This window comes from Helicoverpa zea, chromosome 14, assembly GCF_022581195.2.
Source record: "Helicoverpa zea isolate HzStark_Cry1AcR chromosome 14, ilHelZeax1.1, whole genome shotgun sequence".
NCBI lineage: Eukaryota > Metazoa > Arthropoda > Insecta > Lepidoptera > Noctuidae > Helicoverpa > Helicoverpa zea.
In genome coordinates this window covers 5,666,868-5,683,576 of record NC_061465.1, presented here as the reverse complement: position 1 = coordinate 5,683,576, position 16,709 = coordinate 5,666,868, and the positions used below count along the sequence as shown (strand labels likewise).

General features: G+C 36.1%; 1 protein-coding gene across 2 annotated transcripts in view; it reads left to right on the top strand.

Moving 5' to 3' along the window:
• The window catches only part of LOC124636704 (semaphorin-2A), a 183,139-nt gene extending 166,711 nt beyond the window's left edge, over nucleotides 1-16,428 (top strand). For both annotated transcript variants that reach the window (XM_047172868.1, XM_047172867.1), the window contains exons 10-16: nucleotides 829-983; nucleotides 11,070-11,170; nucleotides 11,707-11,879; nucleotides 12,244-12,435; nucleotides 13,558-13,695; nucleotides 13,789-13,897; nucleotides 14,012-16,428. In XM_047172868.1, coding sequence (XP_047028824.1) covers nucleotides 829-983; nucleotides 11,070-11,170; nucleotides 11,707-11,879; nucleotides 12,244-12,435; nucleotides 13,558-13,695; nucleotides 13,789-13,897; nucleotides 14,012-14,068 — 925 coding nt within the window. In that variant the 3' untranslated portion in view covers nucleotides 14,069-16,428. The remainder of the gene's footprint in view (nucleotides 1-828; nucleotides 984-11,069; nucleotides 11,171-11,706; nucleotides 11,880-12,243; nucleotides 12,436-13,557; nucleotides 13,696-13,788; nucleotides 13,898-14,011) is intronic.
• Nucleotides 16,429-16,709: the final 281 nt, after the last annotated feature.

Sequence of the window (16,709 nt, the reverse complement as noted above, 5' to 3'; positions counted from 1 at the left end):
GATTCCAGAATTCCACGCTCATTGAAATCCACAGGCACTTTTATCTGGCGACACGTCCTGTTAATTATCCGACGCTCTCACCCCGAGAGCGTTCAATTATTTTTTTTCCCGCTTTTCCATGATCCTCATGTGGAAACGTTGAGATTTTAACACTTCACCTGAACCAGTCTGCTGAAAATAGTATAACATTTTTTATTCATAACGAGAGGAGGTTTTAATTAAATGAATGGTATTTTGTTGTTGGCGTCGCAGCAAATGCTGTATTGTGCGACAGTCGCGACGGCGACATTATCGTCGCGTGCGATTGTCGCCGTCGCAACCTTACTGTTATCGACATGCTTGTAATGTTTCCGCCGTTACGCTCCGTTGACTTTTCCTTTATTAGACACCTTTACACGCTGCATTGTTTCTGAATAAACACATTTCTGAATATAGAATTCGTTTCAATTGTGACACTTATTGTGCTCAGAAAACATGCCGTTATGTCTCTTGTTTTTAGAATCAATTTACTTAAGAACAATAGCTATTCATTACATATTTGTTATATAAGAACACTATCCCAAATTACAAACTCTATTTTTATAGGTCCTTAGGGTACCTTTTATTTATCAGCTGCCCAAAACTATTTTATTACTATCGGCTTTTAGTCAAAAATATTTAGAGAAATCAGTCGCACCTGGGGGATTTAAAGTGACGCCTCCCCAATCACAACTCCTTATAAGAAAATCAAGACACTCCTTTATTATTATATAAATACCAGTTTATTATTTTAAGATTTAACTTAGCCCTAAGTCTTAATAACTTACTGCATAATGGTTCCTTCAACAGATCTCACCCACTAATGGACAGCGCGGTGTCCCACGAGAATGAAAAGCCGATATACTACAAACGAGACCTGTTCTTCACGAGACTCGTGGTGGACAAAGTCAAGGTCGATATGATGGGGCATCAGCTGGAGTACACTGTCTATTATGCTGGAACCAGTGAGTACTTTTGTTTGTTTATTTATTAGTAAGGGAATATTAACGTTATTGCGTAGGGGACATGGTTGAGAATAGTTTGGAAGGTACAATGTAAATATGTGTTAAGAGCATTTGATGTACTTTGGTAGTGTAATAACGATTATTATGAAATATAAAAAGAAAATTCCATTACTCGTAATAATACATACTAACACGAAAAGTCGTCGTTTCTCCTCCACCCTTACCTATAGTGGGGACCACATCTACTTAGCAAATATTATAATCTTTTAGACTGATATAAAAAGGGGGACCCAATTCATAACCACGAACCACACGTAAATTCTGTACATGTTTGAACTCATAAAACATCCCATGTATGCAAATACTCGTCCTAATGTAAAAACCTGATAGCTAAAAATACAAGAGTTCTTATACCATTCCATATTCCCTTCCTGTTAACAAAGAGTAATGGCACTTTTATGGATCTGAAAAATAAAACGTTAGACACAGTAGACGTCCAATGGTTGAAACAATTAGCGAATTCCGAAACGCAAAGCAATGCGAACAATCAGTGCACGGATACGCCAGGACATAAAATTTCATAAAAGCTCACGAATTAAAAAATGCCTTCCACTGGGAAATTAAAAAGTGGTGGCGAGTGAAAGTGGCACAAAGGCCATAATTCGTCTCGTCCGTGACGGCTGGACGTCTGTCTGCCATCGGTGTTGCCCTCCATACCATGAAACAGGGGATTTAGTTCAAAACATGAAAAACCGATTATACGTTCATTGTTTGTACCAAAATGGCGTGCGAAACTCTATAGTTTAAGCGCGTTTGGTACTTCAATTTTATTGACTCCTAAAAAGCTTGCGCTAAACCTTGTAAATCCCTGCGCTACAATCAAAATATCTATAGCGCAGCTCAGTTGGTAGATTTTAAAACGAATAATGAGGCTCTAAAATAACATTGTAACGTGTTTTTGAAGCGAGACAAATTTTTATAACTTCGTTTCTATCAAAACACTCAACAATTAAGATCGTAATTGGTACTACGGACTCACAAAAATGTATCTCGACGTTTATTCCATCCACATTTTCGTAGCAAGTGCTACGTCGTAGCCGAGGGTATGTGCGCGCGGTGCGGCGTAGACCGCAGAGAGTCAACGTCACATTTCCATTGCCGCATAAATTCGGCCCACCACCGCCGTTCTCTAAACAACGCCTCCAAGTGGTAATTTTCGCCTATGTTGTTGCAATTTTCACCAATTTTCTCGAAAATCGTTCCCGACCGAACCACCCTGCCGAGTGGATTAAACTCACGTAGATATCTAACGAAGGGGGGGTTCGTTTACGGAACAACTTTTAAGAAAGAAGAAGCTACGTTTGAGTTGGCGTTTGAAATGCTTGTGTGTAGAATATTAAATTGTTTAAACGTTACCTTTGACGCACCCCACCGTAGCATAGCCACGTAGCATTATAATTACTCTAACTTAATCTACACAATATAACTTTGTTCCAGTGCTCTAAGACTAACTAAGACTGTTTTCCCGAGCACTATTAATAAAGCTAGCATTATTTTGAACAGCATTTTGGGTAACAAAGAGACAGCAATGCAATAGTTTTATGCAACAGTGTGTCGCACAGTGCATAATATACGTTAGAGTAAGTATATTCAAAACCGCAGAGGAAAGGGTAGCGTCCGAAATCCGAAGCGCTCTTAGTTCACTATTATTTACACTCGAGCGCAAAATAAGTTGCACGAAATTCCGTCACAAAGAGCCCGAGGCGTCCCGTGAAAAAGGACAGTTTACTCTTTCAATAAAGAGAGCGCTCGTGCGCTCGCGTCTACCACGGCGATATTGCCTCGTCGCTTACTCCATTTTGAGTACTTACCGCGTTATAATATGCATTAAACTGCACTGGCAGAAAGTTGTAACGGCGCTCGAGGTGCTAGCAGACAATGAGAAATGAGCGTATGATGCTCCCGCAATGCGGGCCCCACGTCTCGCCTCATTCCATTTGTTTTATCACGCCTAAATCACTGTTGCCAGACAACTTTTGAACGCCCCGCCGAGGTTGATAAAAGTTTGACAGCGACTGTCGTGTACACACCCAGGGATCGTGTTTGTCAATGAAAGGGAACGGAGGTATCAAAGACGTTAAGAGTATTTAGAAGTTAACGAAGTTAATTAAATTCACCGAGTTAGACGTCGACGCCGACACTCTTTAGTATCAAGGGCGCCTTTGTAAACAAACGAACATATTAATGTTAACGTATCGCATGAATACAGACGGAATTAACAACCAACTCGAAACTTAATTATTTTGCGTATTTGAAAAATACAAAACGGGAAAGTTTCTGTGTTTAGTTAGTTAGTTTGTTTGTTTTCACGAAAATTATTGCGAGTGCTATGCACCCAAAAAACAGAATATGGGAAATCAAATTGTAAAGTAAGGGTCAGCTTTGACAGCGCGTGCTGTGGTACGAGGCTGCTATTAAAAACGATTTAAAATTCACAGAAGGCTTAACTGCCGAACCACCGCTGGTACCGTCAGAGCAATTTGATGACGTAATTATGTAAGCTCAGACTCACAAAATGCTAAACCTTTGATATTCCGACAGATATGTGGGTATGCTGTCTAGTTCGCAGACCACCTAGATTTGATTATTAAACCACTTTAGAATTCAACTTTACTACGAACACGTCATGTCTGGATATCGTATACAATGAGCTAGTAGGTAGCTGTTAAAATATTGATTTACATCTTAACCGAAAATTCACCAATCCCATTAACAATATACATTATTTATGGGCAATTTTGTAATATGAATGACTTGATTTCCCAGTCAAACTAATAAATTTCCTCAAAACAGCCTTATTTACCCCTCTTGAATAACGTTGGTAATAATTCTAAAATAAGTTACCTTGCATAAAATGTAGCGATACAAAGCGTATATCGCTCTTATAAGTATCGGAAACCCATTTGCCTAAGTGCATGAAGTCCAAGTTTTGCCATAAACATGAAATGCGGTCCATGCAAAATGATATGTTAAGGTGTAGGTGAGGTATGGCGGACAAGCGGGCGGGGTTTATGTAGAGCAAGTTGCCGTAGTGCCGGCAATCGTGAGGAGTTAGTGCACCAGCGACGAGCGAAGTATCCCCGACGTGGCATAGCTCCGTGCTTCATCGACGTGCATTGCCCACAGGACGAAAATGAACAATATTTATTGCCGAGTTGCGGTACGATATGCCGGAACGGAATTTCCGAAGTAATTTATAGTTCGCAACACCTTGCCTTCGTAGCTCGGTTCCCAACTCGTGCCATGGTTCAATTTTGATTTCACGTCGAGCATACAGAAAAATTCTTTAAATTGTTTTAAATCACTTGATAGAATGGAACGGTTTGGTATTTCCAGAACACAAAAAAGTTTTGAAATCTTCATGTCCTTTGGCGAGATCGAATTCAATCGAATCGAAAATAAATTAATTATTCAATTACGTGTATTCCAGACAAGGGAAAAAATCAATCTGGATCCGTCGCTGAACATTTGTGAACCATTTATAAAACGATGCCTTCACACAAACACAAAGCAATTAGTTATACCTATAATTAGCATTCGAATCGCGTTGAACGGGAATAAACATTGATTTTTTATTCCCCCAAAACTGGAGGGAGGCCGTGGTTCCGGACGAGATTGGGAATACTAATGTGTTCACTTTTGAACGGTTATTCGCGCCCCGCTAACGCCCAACGTTTTTTGCATAAAACATCTCATCAAAGGATTGCTAAGGTCCCGCAGTATATTGAATATCAAAAGGTGCACGAACGAGAAAGTTTTGGGAGGTGGAGCGGTCGTGGCATCCCTAATATCGGCCATCGTGAAAGCCTTCTTTAAAAATACACCTTTGGAACGTGTTTGGAATAATCGTTCGTTCAACTAAGTGTATTTATTGAGTAAATAAAAAATGTATTTGAAGTTTGAAACTTTTTTGATTATCTACTACAGGATTATTTTGTTTAATTTACATTTTGTGGCTTATAACTTTTTTAAACCTTTTATTTGTTTGATGTTTTCGTAAATGAAATCAAACAAATATCGATTGAACGTGCTTTGGTTATGTGTTGTTTGTTGAAAGGTTTATAAATTACGGAGGAACTACAACTTCAGAATGGGTATTATTGAAAGTTGGCACCCTAGTTATAAGACCCAATTATGATTCCGATTGTAAAAATGAATCGGGTTAAAAGATTCATGAACATAAAATTTCTTGCGACGATTCTCGTAAAAGTCAGCAGAGCGGTCGCGGGCAAACGTTAAAAACCCACGTCCCTCGATTTACGGCACCTATAAAATACATATTGCGATTCGTGATAAAAGTCTTTGCCGAATTCGTTCATACCGCTAATCGCTGAATTTATCTGTCCTGTCTATGAAATACCTATCTATGTTTCGATGGTCTCGGCCGCTACCAATGGGCCCAACGCTGAATAGGTACAGTTCATATCAATATTTTAACGTTTGGAAATGCTCTTGCAATATTTATTAATAGTTACAGGATGTAAAGCAAAGATTAGTAGAATATCATTTGATACTTTAAATGTTTTGGAGGTAAACAGGAAAAGAATTACACAATAACAAACTCTTGGCGACACTCCCCCTTGGAATTTACAATACACTGCCACCCTGAAATATTATGCAGTAAATTTAGTTGCAGGTGGTGTAATGTATAAAATACAAAAGGTAAAAAACGTCACGGTGTAAACGCCGAGATGAGGGGAACCCGACCGATCTCTAACTGGCAAATCTATACGTTAAACGCGGACTTTTTTTATGAAAAGCAATAAAGATGTTAGAGCTACTTTGTGTTTGGGAATTTATACCACTTGGAGGAATAAAACTTATATTGTTCGGGGATCGCAAAAAAGTTTTCACTTAGGCCTGTCGAAGCGAAATCTTTATTAGATTGCGGGATTATTTCTTTTGAGACCGCTGTCGGGAGACGCCGTGATCGCTCGTAAGGAAAATATTATGAAAAGATAATTAAAGAGTTGTCTTACCTTGGATTACTTTTTCCTTGTTCAGATTGATATCTTAATTTGAAAATAGATTATTTTTCAACATAAATAATAGCTAAAAATATATGAACGGAAAAAGAGGTTATCCTACCATATACATAGTCTGGTTAATATGTTTTATATGCAGCGACTGTTGCGGTAACCACGCTTCGCTAGTTTTCTTTGACATTCCGGACAAGATGTCTTGTTTGGCATTTTCACTGGGCGTTTCCTTATGAAATTCGTTATTGTTTAGGCGAGGGTGGTCTTCGGGGAACAGACCCGTCCGTCCACGTCCAATGTGGGATTGTTTAATTATTTTGCTCGGCCCGACCGTGATCGGAATTAATCACTAGAAGTAAATTTATTTATAGACCAGCACGGCGGATTGGCGATCGTCCATACATACTCGTATGTTATATATTATGAATTACTTCAATCAAGTTAATTAACTTGGGAAATAAATTAAGCGTTCTGCTTTAGAATTTATTAGGTGTACAATTGTGTCGTATTAATATATTTGTTTCAGTTTCAATATTTTCACAAACCATTAATTCCTATCAATTAGCCCTAATACCGACAACCACATAATAAAACACTAGAATAATACAGCCTCAATGACATCAAACACGCCCCACCTTTCTAATTACCCGTAATCCCACACGAAAACTGAAAGCGCTACGTCTTTACTCACTTAGTTCTCCAATATACCGCTCATTGCTGTTTCACACCAGATAGTGTGACGGGTAGGGCTTAAAACATGTAACAGTGTTTCTCGTAAACAGATTTGAGTTGGGTACCTTGTACCGCCTCCCCACATTTGCTTGGAGACAAGTTTGTTGAATGCTTTCTCGTGTACCAGCTATTATCGCATCAAGATACTTGTGCGTCAAAACGTGGAGACGCTCTAGTACGGGATTATTGTCATTGTAAGTTTTATCAGTGAATAAGTTGATGTGTCTTTTGTATTCTGTAGATAAAAGTGTATTTCATGCTTCGTATAGTACTTTATACGAAAAAAATAACAAAACATTAAAAGAGTTAGGTTTTGGTAACATTTTTCAATGAATTTTTGTTTTATTAACGTGACAATAAAAATCTAAAGGAAGGAAGTTCTCAATTACTATTACATAGACTAATATTTTTTTGTTGTCTGTAAAGGCTCCTCTCCTTCACAAACTCGATTTTACACACAACAAGCTACGATTAGAAATAATCGGTGCCACGAATTCCTCAGACACCACGTCCCAATTACAGAGTTCCTTATACGATATTCAGGGAACATAATTACCGCGGGTTCCGTCACTGTTGAGCGCTGCGCACAAGACGTTAATGGCCCGGTGTCAGTCGATGTCTCACCTCGTTACTTATTGCTGTAATCCTACTAATTCTATGCGAAAATGTCAACTACGTAATGTTCAGATCAAAGGATTAGGCGGATTTACTATTGAGATGCTATCCGAAATAGTTTGTGTTCCAATTATAATTTGAGACAAAATCTGAAATCAAATATTCAAATAATACATATTTTCATAATATCCATTTCTGGTGCAGAAGATTAAAAACCATTTTAAGTCACCAGCTTCAATATTTTTTAGTCAAGAATGATATCATAAAGATTACCTACTCAAAAGCGCATAAAATCCTTTTGAACTTTAAATTCCAGATTTGTTTTACCATCAAATTCCCTTCCCTTTGAATGTAGCATTACCATTAATATAAAACTAATGCGTATGCTACACTTGCCCGACTTTATTATCCTTTCTTTGGCTGAATGGGGTGCCGGGTAGTATATTGTTAGTTCTTCAATTCCCACTGGAAATTCCAAATCCGAACAAAAATAGGGGTCCTTGTCGATTTAGCAGTTTTAAAAGCTGAGTGTTCAATTTGGCTTTTTATATGTGGTTCACTTTTCCAATGCTTTTTCGGTGTATTCCTTATTATCTACCTAATTTGAAAATGGAAATACGATTCATAGTCTTATGGTTCTATTCAGAAAAAAAAAATGCCAAATCAAATATTTTAATTAACTTCAAAAACTGCCACTTCGGATTTTCACACCACAAATCCCCAAAAAAGAAAAAACTATTCGATTCAACATTCCGATATCACAGATTAACCCGTATCAAATAGACAATGGGAACTGAAATATTCAAATAAAATATGAGCTTTGAATAGAATTGAAATGAGAATGGAGTGTGACATAGAGAGCGGTTGTTTGCCGTGTCAAACCACTTGTAAGAGTCGACTGAGGGCACGTTATTATAATATCGTTTGTCGTGTCGACTCTGTCTGTGTAGCTGGACTAGCGCAGTATGTAGTTAGGTTAGTTTTTAGTGAGATTATTTACAGGTCTATATAAAGTAAAAATTCAGCTGGGGTAAATAATAATAGTTTATTCAACCTACATTTTTGAGGTACATTTGTGTGTGTGAAACAAATGGATTTAAAAGCTAAAATTGTACAGTTCTTTCGTTAGCAAAATAATGCCAATATGGATGACAAATAATGAAAAAAAAGTAATTTCACAATTTTATTCTGTTACTCAGGAAAGCTTTTTCAAACTTTCCATCACATTTACGCTTGATTTTAAAATGAATAAAGTTTATATACACGTATCACAGATAACGCAACTCAAGGGATGGTCCTGCAACCCCATAAATATTCGGACACAAATGAGCTTACCTATGGGTTTTAAGAGTTTATACTTGCTGATGAGAACATTTCAAATTCAGGCGTCGAGGGTTGTGAGTAACGTGGTGGACACAACGTTTTATCCGTAAATATCCCCTAATGATATGTGCCCCATAAATTAAAATGATTAATTCCGTTATAAGACTAGCTAGCTAGCAGCATTTAATAAAACTACGTAGAGTATTTTATGTTCTAGGTATGCATATTTATTACAACAGTTGACTACTATTATTTCAAGCTGATGATGATTAATTTCATTTAGTGTTTCTACGCTATTTTCGCTCTAATCAACTACACAAAATATGGCACACTAAACATCAAGTTGGAACACAACACGCAAGCACATTCGCACAATCAATGTAGCACATTCATTAGCGACAAGGGCCCGATATAATTACTGATTTATAGCTCACCAGCTATAACTTAACGAACACAATAATACGGGCCCCAGCCATTCCGTCTTACAGCGACACACTGAGACACGTAGCCTTAGCATTGTACGTAACACGGTTAGGTAATTTCGCTATATGCCTCTAATCCAATTAGCTATTAAGATTCGTGGCCCGAATATTAATTCGCTCCTGATTCGGCCGCTTTGTAAGGAAGCTGGGACTGTGACCTTATGTACAATGGAGGCTTTTACAGGCCGTGGTCACGTGCCGATTGCGATTGTGCCTATCGATTGTGTTTACAGAGATTGTTCTCTATTTTCTGACCTTCGGAAAATGCGACTGGATTTTTGCTGAATATGTACACAAGATTTGCTACACCTTTTCTAGTTTTATTGAACCTATAGTGTTTAATGTCAAAGAGGTTAGAGAGGTCGCTGGTAAACACAGACTTGGATTTATTTTAGATAAAAATATTGAATATCATTGTAAAGGATTTCGCTATAATCATTTGTAACAAAAGAATATTAATGCCACTACAAGACAAAAGAAGACGTAGTTCTGAAGTTAGTTTTACAATTTGGAATAGCTGAAATCTAGATAAACAAACAATGGGTTGGACGTTTCGTGACTATTGTAGGGAGGGGAATTAATTGGGGCCATCACTTTGAGTTGTCCCCACCATTTATCAGACAGTTTGAACAAGCTGTTAGAAACGTTCTGTTCTCCTGACATTTGTGGAGTCACACCTTTGCAGACGATCACGAAACCGCTGGATTTCCGTACAATTGATAGTTGGCACTTCTTTATTAAGAATTGTAATAGAAACTTCGAGGCAATAAAGTTAAGTAATATAGTAGTTTGAACGTTTCATGTTCGTATTATTGGCCTAGTTGAAACATAGTTGAAGCATAGATTGTTTCTACGAGTCTACACGAGTAAATCGCTATCTAATATATATACTGACTGACATATTTTAAGTACGTGCTCTCTCATTTTCATGCAGTGAATTTTCAGTTTATTTGACTTATTAAACTGCTGTGTTTGAGAAGTAAAATGGCTAACTAAGCTTCGTAAAGCTTCGAGCTTAAATTGCAATAATTTATCTAAAGTACATCTTAGAGGCGATTAGACGAGTATTGAATAGTATATTAATAGTCGTAAGTATTTAAATTATGTTATCGCATAATTTTAGAATGATAGAGAGAGAAAAATTTTATTAGCAAGAAAGTGTAAACGCTTAAGCGATAATTCACCCAAGTCTTGACATAATCAACGTTCCCCATAAATCAAGCGTGCCCATACATTAACTTACACTTAACACACACTTATATTATTAATCTCTATTAACGCAAACAACCTCTAAGATGTTGCTAATAGATCTCCAAACCGGTTTGAGCCGGAATTCCTGATACGTGTCACTTATGTACGCGATAATGCTAATTAAGTAAATAGCTATGTATGTGTGTATATGTACCGTGAATGACATTCAGGTAATTAAGCGTTTTCGACAAGCACTGTTGCGAAACTGATAGATGTCAGCTGTGTTAATATGTATGTAGTTTTATTGACATGTTTAGGATAACTTAGCGATAGGGTCTTATTAAACAATAAGACCCTATCGCATCTAAACAGAACGAAGGATTTTTACTCCATCAATATATTTATAACTTATATCTAGCTAAACTTCTTTATTATGCCACTTTCAATAAATATTGTGGTGTAAAAAAATATCGAATTCAAAATTTCTTTTCTCTTCTTTCTCTTTGGGTACAAGAAAATTAAATGGAAAATTGACAGCTGTCAACAGCAAAAAAGCTTCGGTGCCCATATGATCATATATCATAGGTATCAAACGTCTGCAATACACACTAACAGTTTTTAAAATTCAAAATACACTCATTCATAAACGAGATTTTAATATCAGTTTCGGTACGAAAATTAAAACATATTTAATTTAATTGCAGATGAGGGCAAGATTCACAAGATAGTGCAGTGGAATCGCAACGGTGACAGCCAGTCGGCGCTGCTCGATATCTTTGATGTCACTCCCGGTGAACCGATACAGGTATGATTTTTGGTTTCTTATAACCAAATGATTTGTGTATTTTAATCGTATATATTTTAATTGTTTGGGTGTCTATTTCTTACTAATTTTTATAATTTTATCTGTGTTCGAGTGTACATTTAATTGTGTATGTATCATTTTTCAAGTTTGGTATTGGGTTTTTTTTTGCAATTATATGCATATGAGAGAGCCACCAACCCGCATTGAGCAAGCGTGGTGATTAATGCTCAATCCTTCTCCGTGTGAGAGGAGGCCTGTGCCCAGCAGTGGGACGATAAAAAGGCTGTAACATATATGCATATGAAACAATTTAATGAACTTAAATATAAATAAGTTTTGCCTACAGTATAAGTTTTCTTATTATGTTTTTTGAGTCGTAAAAAAATAATAATTCATGAAAGTAATAATGCATGTATTTCTTTCATGAAAATATTACTCTCTTAAAACAGTTAGTATTGAAAATGAATTTTGTTTCTGTAAATTAAAGGTAAAATTTAATGCTTACTTTTTTAATTAATATCAATTATCTCCTCCAGGCGATGGCCATATCCCGCATGCACGGTTCTCTCTACGCGGCCTCCGATAGGCGAGTACTACAACTTCGACTGGCGTTATGCGCTCGTCGCTACGACGCATGCGTGAGATGCGCACGCGATCCCTACTGCGGCTGGGACAGGGACGCCGGCGTCTGTAGGGAGTATATGCCGGGGTAAGTAATTGCAATCGTCAAAGATTTATTATGGTAGTAAATTGAAGTTTGAATTTTTGATGACTAGTTAAATTCCTGATTAAAAAATAGGGCTGAGTATTTTATGTCATGTCATCTTGTAAAATAAATTAAATATGTAGTGTAAAAAATACAGTAGTCAAATGAATTCAACAACCTACGACGTCGCAAGCTAGGGGCTGCCTACGCCGTAGTCGACTAACGAAGTCTCAAGTTTAGTGTAGTAATACCATACAGACACTCCTTATTTACAAACTTAAAAAATATGTTTTAAGAATTAAATAAACACAAAATAACATAGAAATCATCATTGCAATATATTCTAAATCTCCTTTTCCCCATACAGATTAATACAAGACGTAGCCAATGAAACTGCTGACATTTGCGATTCGTCCATCGCTCGTAAAAGCGTGTCAGCGACGTGGGGTCAAAGCCTTCACCTCGGCAGCTTCGTCAAGATGCCCGAAGTGCTGCAGCCGAGAGCAGTCACGTGGTACCACTACTCCAGAGAGAAGGGACGACATCCGATCACGTTCAAGTGAGTAGAATTTGTAAATACATAAGAGGATATATCAGTTCGATTACGTTCTTTTGAATTGATTGGTTTATTTTAAGACTAAAAATTACATATATAAATTAAAATTTAAAAGAATATAATTCGATAACGTACAAACCTAAGACATACCGCTATATTAACTACGAATAAGAGTTAAACTTTAAACCGATCGAAAGTTAAGTAACCCCGAACTTTCCCACCACGAACTTCTGTTCAAATTCACGAGCTCTCTTCAATTAACGCGTAAACCGTGAACCGAAACTCCGACTAAATCTAATATATTTGCCTGATAAACCACCATTTCTTGTTTAATGCATCCCCTGAGCCCAAAAACTTTAAACGCTCCACTTTAAGCCCCACAACTTAATTGCCTACACCTGCAAAGTAATTTCCACTCGTACAGTCGCGAAGATAAATACAATTTGGATAGCTTTTAAAGTTATACAGAAAATACTGTAAGTGAACACGCATGCAACAACATTAATTAAAGGGCTCCCAAATCTTCGGTTATCGCACTTCCGCTGTAACAATTAAAATGCAAGGGGAAACTTCGGTATTAGCGTTTATTTACGTTGTTTTATTCACCCACGGACTTGTTAAGCCACCCACAGGAATAGACGAAGTAAAAAGTAATCCTTTTGTGCGCCATTCAATTGAGTATTTTTTTTCACATAGAAAATTCGGTTTGTCTTTTGTTGCCGGATTTTATTTAGTTTATGTGAGACCCGCGATTATGCATTACAGTCAATTCTTTTATTATATTCCATCGTTCATAAACATCTTAACTTCAAATAAAAACGCCGAAGGGTTTGCGAAAACATGAATATTTATCACTGTTTATTGCAGGCAGTCATTAATTTATTCGCAGACTGTCTCTTCGTAATGCAACCCCTTATTTAGAATCGACTCATAATGAACAGAGATTCATTTCAGATATAGATTAATCACAAAATATTGAAAGCATTCCCCAACGCTGGACGTCTCATTAAAATTTTAAACAAAAACATCAAATCTGCAAACCGCTGTAATTATTACTTTGCAGTGCGCTCGAACCGTCTTGATCTTTGACAGTAAAAATTAAATATTGACTTTTATTTTTTGCAGTAAACCAGAGAAATACATTGAGACGTCGGAACATGGTTTGCTGATTATTTCAGTAAATGAGGCCGATGCTGGGAGATATGATTGTTGGCTAGGAGGATCCCTGCTATGCTCCTACAACATCACTGTTGATACGCACAGGTAAACTTTCATTATGAATTAAATAGTAAATGGTAATATTTTTTAAGCAGTTCGAGGGTTCAGGATTTAAAATGTATTGTATCTTGTTTGCAGGTGCTCTCCTCCTGAGAAGAGTAATGAGTACCAGAAAATATATTCGAATTGGTGTCATGAATTCGAAAAATACAAAACTGCAATGAAAACTTGGGAAAGAAAGCAAGAGGTAATTATTTCACTTATGCTATTTACATACTTTGATAATAAATAAAATTATCACACACATATAATAGTATATTTATTTATTTGAGGTAATAATAATCTGGTTTGTTTGTTTCAGCAATGCTCAAGACAAAATGACTCAAATCAGAACACACATCCAAACGAAATAGTGTGATAGCTTCTGAACATCGCCTATCTCATGTTTCAGTCCGTTAATTATTATGCTGGAGCAATACCGATACCTTACGTGTCGGCCGGCCTGAAGTACTTCAATATATTCTCGTGAGGAAATCCGTCAATATCATCCGCTCCATTACGATCTCATAGTGACTCCATAGTTGTGTATCTTGAGCTCAAGACTTAGTGCATTCGACCGAATGTGACTCCCTCTAGCTTTTGTAAAGACGTATTGAAAGTGTAGTGAATCTGACTCGTAGTAATAACAGTGCGTTCCAAACTCTCGGCGGAACATGAATAGGTGATTATTGGACACTCGAAATTTTTACGAACACTTTTATTATTGAAAAATAAATGGAAGGATATAAAGAGCGTTGTGCGTTGCTTTGTTGGTAAATGGAATGTAAAATATTTAGTAATTGAAATTATAAGTACGCTTTGTTCGTTGGCTAAGTGATAGAACAAATTGTTAGATTATGGGATGGTATTACTTTGAATGTTTGTCGAAGATTTTATTTAAATTTAATTTTATCATGTTTTTCTAAACTTTAATCCTGTCAAAGTATGTTTAGTTAAGTTTAGTGTGGTCGGATAATGTTTCTTGATCTCAAAGACTTTATTTAATGTTCATGGATCAAGACACATTATTTGTTGTAAACTAACGATTCAAATACAAAGATACGTATTGCCGTGTGTTGGTACACCGCGGTCGTAATTTGAAATCTCCGAGGGTTGTGGGAGGGTTCGCCTCATTATTTTTCCCCTATTTGTGTAAATAGTTACCTAATTTCGTTTGACTGTATCTATTATAAGTGTACACGTATAGTATGCACGTCCCTAACGGTAATGAGTATAATTTAAGCCTGTGATATATAAGAAACTCGTTTAGGAAATATATTTTTAAGTATTGATCGTGGACTTATTAAGACTAAAATTATCACTCATTAATATAGCTGCAACATTTATTTTTTTTTAAATCACGAATAGTGCTATAGAAATTAATACTGATGTTTTGTTTAAACTAGGCAGTACTGACTATTTACAAAGTTGTGAGACAATGTATTCTGATACACATAAAACTGCACAAGCTAATGTTTTATTTATGATCACAGCAATATCATAGAAACTATTACATCGACTTCAAACGCTCTCATAAAACTGATAGCCCACTGATATATCCTTGAATTTAATATACGAAAAATAATTTCTTTTGTTCATTCACTTCGAAAAATGTGTAATAAAAGTATATCTAAAAATGGGTAAGTCCAAAACACACTGCCAATCACTAAATCAATCAGTTTTATGAGAGTTAACATAGGATATTATTTCAACTTACAAATAAATATAGATTGTAAACAAAGTAGAAAACTTAAGACATTTTTAGAAAAGTATCTCTGAATATTTTTGTACAAAAATCCTGTACTCGTTTTAGCTCATTACTCAAGTATCAACTAGTACCTACTCAAGTTATTCGATTCCATATCATACAATTGTACCTAAGAGCTTGTACATAATATTCATTGTCACCAATATATTTACATTCGCAGCGGTCAAATATAAAAAAAAGTATCTAAATTATATGAGTATTCTATATATTTTTTCTAAACATTTTTTCGAATAATGCCATAAACATCCGCTGCCAGAATTTCGTAGTGTACTCATTTTATTCCAAAAGTAATACATACATATTCATCAAATTATATTAATGCTATTTATTTTACGTATTCTATTCCGTCAATAGAAAAATATTATTGTCCTTTGATATCAAATTCAAGTAAAATGACATGTAATCGTATAGCGTTTAATAATTTCAAGATATGTGTTCATCCTCACTTAACATAAATTGTACTTAAGGGTATTAATTTATTCGATTGCTCATTAAGGTACCTACCTAGTTACTAAAGCTAAATTGCATTTTGTTGTATGTATTGTAGAAAAAGTGATAAAAACTAATGTGACCATTATTTACAATGAGCCCTTCGCTATAACTGCTAAAGTAGTAATAAATATAGCCTAATAGGTGCTTAAATAAGCTTTCGTTTTGCAAATATTATATGAAAGTATTTTTCAGACTTCTCTCATATCATAATGTACATACATAAATCGAAATAGATTATAAATTCGTAAGAATTATCTGAGCTTCGTCGTTTATTGTATTAGTTAAGACTCAGTACTTAAGTATTCTAGTGAATAAACTAAAGATTTCCCTCTTCTTGGGAATATCTTGCGCAATAATTATAAACTAATTACTATTATCTATACTTATGTAATAGCTCTGTAAATTTCACATGTTACTATATTAAGTTAAAAATTCAAAATGTAGCGTTAAGATTTTATATAATAAATCTATGAAATGTATCTTTCAGTTTGTTGGTGTTTCATTTTGTTACTGAACCCCGTAGACGCTATTGTTTGTTGTTATAGAGCCATCATAGAAACAGCGAGGAGAAAATGTTTTAAAATAGTGTCGATTCATCAAGTCGCATACCGGGTTGACATTTTCGTCATAACAGGCCGGTCCGTGGGGCCGGCACCCTCGAGCAACGACCGAGGGACTATAAAAAGTGAGGGCGCGTAATTATATAGTGCCACTAAACTAATTTCACGATACATTGCCGACGAAATCTGTGCTTGGCACC